Source organism: Phaethon lepturus, unplaced genomic scaffold (genome assembly GCF_000687285.1).
Source record: "Phaethon lepturus isolate BGI_N335 unplaced genomic scaffold, ASM68728v1 scaffold4686, whole genome shotgun sequence".
Classification (NCBI taxonomy): Eukaryota; Metazoa; Chordata; class Aves; order Phaethontiformes; family Phaethontidae; genus Phaethon; species Phaethon lepturus.
In genome coordinates this window covers 86,603-93,842 of record NW_010544000.1, presented here as the reverse complement: position 1 = coordinate 93,842, position 7,240 = coordinate 86,603, and the positions used below count along the sequence as shown (strand labels likewise).

At 40.6% G+C, this 7,240-nt stretch overlaps 1 protein-coding gene across 1 annotated transcript in view; it reads left to right on the top strand.

Annotated features, from left to right (window-relative positions):
- The first annotated feature begins 1,434 nt into the window (after positions 1 to 1,434).
- The window catches only part of CHODL (chondrolectin), a 15,429-nt gene continuing 9,623 nt past the window's right edge, over positions 1,435 to 7,240 (top strand). The window contains exons 1-3 of the mRNA XM_010288528.1: positions 1,435 to 1,603; positions 5,268 to 5,580; positions 6,340 to 6,497. Coding sequence (XP_010286830.1) covers positions 1,435 to 1,603; positions 5,268 to 5,580; positions 6,340 to 6,497 — 640 coding nt within the window. The remainder of the gene's footprint in view (positions 1,604 to 5,267; positions 5,581 to 6,339; positions 6,498 to 7,240) is intronic.

The following is a 7,240-nucleotide window of genomic DNA, read 5'->3' as shown; positions in this document are numbered from 1 at the left end:
CTTACAGTGAGAGGGACTTTGCTCCTCCAGTCCCTGTCTTGCAGTCCATCCCCTCAAGAGGTGTGGGAAGAGACACTGCCAGTGAAGATTGATCTTTGGTCTCATGCTGAAGGGAGGACTACATACAATAACATGCTTTTCTTCTTTCCTTTCTAGATACTCTGTGATGAAACATCTTTTTTTTTCTTTCATGTTTTCTTTCATCTGTCAAGCAGCATAGGGAAGATTTTGTGGAAAGGTTGTAAAAGTCTAACGACTATATTTATTCGCATTGCATAGTATCTTATCCTGATTCACTCCAATAGTCTTGCTTACAAATCTAGTTTCTAGTCAATTGTGATAGAAAAATTGGAATTCAGTTTATACAGTTGAAATAGAAAATGTTGCTTTAGAATTAACAGTGGGGTCTTGTCTGCTGCAAAGATGTTAGAAGAAGGTAAAACAGCCCATAGTTGATGTTTCCATACTTATCTTGTCTGCTCTACAATGTGGTCCATTCTGTCATTTTTCACTGGTAAACTATTTATGCTTTGTATTTCAGAAACTAGTAGTGAGAGAAAGCTGTGAAAAATTAAGCTTGAAAACCTGACATCTCAGTGTGCTCTAAGAGCAGCACTAAAATGTCAACTGATTTGCCAGCTATTAAGGCACAACTGCAGATTTCCATTAACACATTGAACTAGCTCCGCTGCAGCAGATTAAAGTCCCCTTCAAAAGAAGAAAGAAAAGATTCAGAGTAGGTCATTGCCTAAACACAGGGACTAAATTAACAAGACCAAAAAAATTTCACAGCTTCTTCCAGAAAGCTTACTACTCTGCATCACATGCTTCATTCACACTGGATGGTTCTTAATGCCAAATGTTTCTTGGTTTCTTGCTGTTTTTTCTGTTGGTTTGTAGAGTGTATTCTTGCACAAATGATCAGCTTGTAAAGAGGAAATTAGTTCTTTTGCCACATGGTGTAGGGAGCAACAAAGGAAAGAAGTAATTCAGGAGTTGGATTGCACGAATATTTTCACTTGTGCAATTTTTTCACTTTATAATACTTGATTTTAGAGGTATTTAACCCTGCACAAACATCGGCAATAACAATAGTATCTTCAGAAATTATTCAGATCAGTTTAGAGGAAGAAAAAGGAAATCTTCACACAAAGTTTAAAGATTTTAACTGACTAACCCTTTCAGATAAATTCTTGGGTGCAGACTGGGCCTTCACATCTGTCAAGCATCACACCTATCAAGCAGCTCTGCTGCTGTTGTGCATCACAAGTCCCAATCCTTCTCCTCCCTGCTCTGTAGTCCCACCTGGTTTCCTCAGCTTGGTGTGGGTGATGGAGCTGAGCCTTGACACTGATGCAACCTCCGTATTGGACCAGTGTACAGCACAACTTACGGTCAGCTGGCCTGAGCCTTATAGCAGCCCAGAAACACCACATGCCATTTGACAATGTGAGTCTCCCGGCAGCAGCTGACTGGGAGGTCAGTACCCTGAAGAAGCTTGGTCAGTTAGCCAGCAAGGACCCATTTTTCCTCTTGGAGAGGTCATTTGATTCAGGTTTTGTGGGAGTCATGGAAGAACAGAGACTGTGCATGAGAACAGAGAGTGAGAGGGGGGCACTTCAGCCACCTGAGGACACAGGAGGAAGGGGAATGGATGCGTGTGTTATGGATGGAAAGCTAGCTATTTTCCCATGAAAGGGAGGTGCAGCACAGGAATTGGGATTGGAGATGGTAGTGGCCAGCCCACTCATCTCAGTGGATTGAACGTTCCCGAATGACTGAAATAGTGACAAGGATATTTTGATACCTAAATTTGCTCATAACTTACTACATGGTGTCAAAAAGGAGTATGTGCACAGAATGAAAGGAATCGTGAAAGAGCTTATTTCTAAAAGTTGCCTAGGAAATAAAAACAGGACAATGGACATAGGACCCTCCATAAATTTGCATACACATCTTGAATTAACGCTTTGAATCCAATCTTTAGGTACAGGGAGAGGTGTAGACCCTTTTCGTTGTAAATGATTCGTGTTCTATATAATTCAGTGCTAGCCTTTGGATGTTTGCACTGTTATGTACAGATGTGTACTCTGGAAATAATCCGTTGTCACTCACGCAGTGGTGAGGATCAAAATGTTGATCAGCTCCTCCTTCACTTTGCATTCTATCCTGTCAATGAGCCAGAGCACCTGGGGAAAATAAAAAGGTGATGATCATGTGAACAAAATTTGAATTGCAGCATTATAGATGAAAGGAATGAGCTGTGACTTCACATGCAGCTTTCGTTCTTGTACTTCCCCCTTTTGAGCATTTGGAGTTATCATTTTGTTACTTTGATAATAGGGGTACTTTTTGTTCAAAGAAGCCTTATGACGAAACACATTACTTCATATACATCTCTAACAAAGGGCCTGCCCCTTGATTCTTCACCACCATTGCCCAGCTAGCACTATGGCTCTTACTATGTTCCTTGATAGCATTCATAGCCTGTATGAATAAAGGGAAATGGCAGGAAAGGAATCAGGACACACACAGCGTTGTCACTACATTATCAGGGAAAGTCCAAATAGGTGCTCTCTTACTGACCTCAGAGCCTGGCTTTTTCCACGGATATCTGTGGCATAATCTTGTTCTTACATTAGATTATTCTTGTTCCTGTATTATTTTGGCAGATTAACTACTGATTAACAAATGACATTTCATAAGTCTGCCAAGCCTAAGAAAGAATGAGACTGCAAAGATGCTTCTCTTCCTGACAGTCCTTCTCCCAGATGAACTTTAAATAGAGTGTCATAAAGGAAAGGTTTCAGAAATTTTTTTTTTGAGAAAAATTACAAGAATCATAGGGAACACTGGAAAACTAAACACAGTTTATCCCTACCACCCCTATAATTTAGCTTTCCACAATAAAAAAAGATCCCCAAAATAAGAGTTACTTTCAGATTTAGTGAAAAGTTGTGAGATGGTCCTGTTTTTATGTTCCTGTATTAACGCAGCTTTGATACAGTCTGCTGCTGCTTTGCAAATTCTTGAAACTGTGCTCTGTGCAAATATAGATAAGTCTTCATTCAGCTCTTGTGCTCTATGCAATCTGCTATGGGAAGTATGCTACTCCTCATTAAATACAAAATTGAAGGAACACTAAAGCAAGAAAAAATAACTTTATTGTATCTTTTAGGCTTCTTTGTTCACTTCTATGTTTATCCTTTGTGTATAGAAAAACACTGGCTTAAAAAGCTTAAGTACAACTTAAGTTATAGGATGATGTTGCTGTTTCCCAGTGACAACTGGCAATACTTTCTTTTTAAAGTAAAATAGGATAAAACCTGTTCAAAGGTAAAGCCGAAGGGCTATTTACACGAGTCGTGTATCTGGGTTTGCTTAAGAGTGGGAGTGATACAGGATTTTCAAATGCAAAACTTTCATGGAACAATAAAATACTATCCTTGCCAAATTTTCCAGCAAAATGATAAAATTTGTTGATTTCTAAATAATCTAGACAATGCCTGGTAGTTCTTACTACTTTGGCATCCATCAGTAATTCTTATTTAGTTAGCAAAATAAACTCTCCTACTTTTCTTCTCCGATGATAAATTTCCATACTGAAAAAAAATTTATTTCTTAAGAGGAGGTTAACTTATTTCCTTATGTTTAGAACTCTTCTCCTGTCCCTAAATAAGCATACTGGAGTTTAGTTGTGGCTGAGAAGTCAGTTTGTTCATTCCACATCTTGTATATGTTGAATAAACTCTAGAGAATCTCGCTAGTTGAAGATGATGATAAATATTTTTCTCTTTTAAGAAACAGACATGTGTCTTTCTCAGCCAAAGAACTGGAAGGAATAAACATTATTTCATCATTTGGCTTTTGATTCTTTCCACAGACATAACTTTGAAGGGCAAGGAAAAACTGGTGTAAATGCAGTAGATCTAGTGCTTTCTGAAAGCATCACAGGGCTTCTTTGTGGTATCTGGGTAATATTGTGATATTTGCTAATATCTGGAGTTTCTGTTGGCTGTGTTACGGGTTGTTAAGAGTGTGGCTGCCTCCTGTAGCACCTCCAGTCCCAGGACTCTCACCTGCCTGGATGCTGGTGCTCACCCTGGTACCCGGGGCCTTTCTGAGCTGAGGGATGCGGCTGCTGCTTTCCCCTTTGCTGGTTCGTCCAGCAGCAGAGCTGAGCAGGTATCCCAGTGCCACACAGGCAGGACACCGACACAGCCGTCACACAGATTGCCACAGACAAGGCGCTGCCATCAATAGCACCCATGTGCAGGACCCACATCAACACAGACAGCCAAGTCCCCTTCTCCTGGTCAGCTGGAAGAGATGGAAGGTCACTAGGGAAGGCACGCATCCAGACACACGCATCCCCAGCTTTACACGTGATCAGCCCCTTTTATACCCCTTTCTTTCTGTTCCCCCTTTGTTCCTTCCTAATCCCCAACCCTGCATGGTCCTTCATCAGATTGCGTAGTCCCACCAAAGCCCCAACATCCTTATCAAGTTGCAAAATTCTGTTTGCCTGCAGTTTCTTGATAGCCCACCAATTCGTGTGTCTTTTCTTGTGAAAAGGGTGCTTTTCTTTGTTTTTCTCCATTATGTTTTCCTGTCAGGTTTCTGTCTGTGTATTTTGTTCCTTTTCTCATTATTCTTTTTTGCACTGCAAAAGTCATTGACCAGTTACCCTTAAAGGGGCAGACACTCTCCTTCCACACACCCTTTCAGGTTCTACTTAGACCCATTATAGCAAAGAGTATCTGTGAGGTCCTTGTGACTACAGCCTCTCAAGGTTAGACAGCAGAATCAGTCAAGAAACTGCTAGCTGCTTCTTGCAACTAAAATTGAGAATTTTAGATTTTTTTTTTCTGATCAAATAGCTTTGATTACAAAATAAAACTGGAGTTCGTCCATTAGTATGAAATAGTTAAGAAAATACCCTCCAAATAGATACTGGCTTTAACAGAGGGGCCTGATGGTACAGTCATTAAAGTAAAAGTTAGTGGGAGTCTTCGGTGTCTTGGAGAGTTTCACAGGCCCTGGGAAGAAAGCCATAGAATCCCATGAACTGTATGATATTTGCAATTTAAATTAAAGTTAAATTTTTCAGCAGTGTCAATGTATCACTGTGAGCCCTTTCAGACAGGGGCACAAGAAAAGAACTTACTGTCCTTCTCCATCACTGTATGTATGATGTGCTATATTTTTTTTTGCTGTTGTGATAGTCATTACTATTCCCTAAACACTCTCATATTTGTATTTTGCAGGTCAAAAGGTGTGCTATGGTGACTTCAAACATTCTTGTTACAAGTTAGCTTACTTCCAGGACTTGTCGAGACGTGTGGGCTTCCAAGAGGCTCGCCAAGCTTGTGAAATTGATGGTGGGGCTTTACTGAGCTTGGAAAGTGAAGCTGAGCAGCAACTAATAGAAAACATGTTGCAAAACCTCACTAAATCAGGCTCTGGGATTTCTGATGGTGATTTCTGGATTGGGTTGTGGAGAAGTGGTGATGGACTAGCCACCTCAAGTGCTTGCCCTGACCTCTACCAGTGGGCTGATGGAAGTATTTCACCATTCAGGTAAGTCTGCAAAACTGCTTTTTGAGAAGGTTTCATGGAAAGAAATGGAGAGTGAAATGCCCAGCAAGTTTAAGTCTTCTAGAAAGAAGCTTGAAGTCTTGCTGTCCCATGAAGTTAGTAGCATCCCTCCTTAACTTCTCCAGATGAAGGGAGCTGGCAACCAGGGTTTTGAATTTGAAGCTGTAAAAGGGTGGCGTAGTGTGGCTTCAGCCTATAATTTTCTTTGCTCCCATCTCATGAGTTTGCCTCTCTATGGCTTTTGGAGGGTTTTCTTCCACACATGAGCGTCTTTAGGATGTGGTGTGAAAGCAGGCAGACAAATTCTGCAAGACTCTGGCCACCTTGAATCAGGGAACCAGCCACCAAGTAAATTAATGCATGTTACTTAGTGAAAATTGTTCTCTTCCTACCCTGTCTTTTGAAAAGCCTTTAATTTCCTGCTTAAGCCGAAGGCCAGGGCAACAGCAACTCACAGAAGTCTGGACAAAGGGACAGGTAAGAGTCAGACAGCAAGGAAAACGGGTAGCAGAGCAATAGGGTGTTATTTCTGCAGAGGTGCTTTGACTGGTCAGAATTTTTTAAGATCCAGATGTGGAAACCACATCCTTTCACAGAGGGGTTGTGGGAAATGCAGCATAGCTTTGAAGAAGATGGGGCCATCGGGGTTGACACGTCTTTGTTGATGTAAACTCCATTCCTTGGTGTCCTGATGAACCTTACCTTCAAAGTTTGAAAGTTTGTCTTTATGTGTACTGCTAGAAACTGGTATACAGATGAGCCTTCCTGTGGAAGTGAAGCCTGTGTTGTGATGTATCATCAGCCAACTGCAAACCCTGGTCTGGGAGGGCCGTACCTTTATCAATGGAATGATGATAGATGCAACATGAAGCACAATTTTGTCTGCAAGTATCGCCCAGGTAGGTGAAACTAAAGTTATATTTCACAGGCGGGACACTTGCTTAGAAAAACAATTGCCTCTTGTTTTATGAGGGACTCTGCAAATGTCTTGTGGCCTATGGTACTGATTCCTTTGGTGTGTGAGCCTGAGCTGACATTAACAGGGGATGTAATATGTCAAATCGAGTGATAGTTTAAGTAAACCTATCTGTATCCAGTAAGAATGTTTCCAAGGTTAGCTTCGCTATCATGGATTCCCAGATTTCTTTGATTTAACTCATTCTTTATTCTCGCTTTATTCTCCACAAAGTGTTTTAAGTGGCTATTTTCTACTTCTCTTGCTTGCTACCAAGTAGGATGACCAAGACATCTCTTGGTCCTACTATAAAAAAATTACACTGTCCTGGTAGTTGCAGACCTCTGCCATTTTATATCAATTGTGATATAATTGATATAATTGTGTGATGGCTGTTTCAAAAAGTTTTTCCTTAAAGAATGAAGTTCAGAACAGCAAGAAAAAAATTCTGCATTCATGCATGTAGATTTATAGAGATGAAAAGCAGATGCACACTAGTTCAGATGGTGACAGAAAAAGACAGATTTTGGGCAATCTAGCTATACTTCCAGACGTGACATAGGTTCTGTATATGTCAGTAAAGGAAACATGAACTATAAACTAGAACTCTGTGCAAACAACACAAGGTTGTGAAAATCAAACTTTCAAGTTGAGCCTGTAGCAGTTTCTAATTCTGGTGGTACTTAC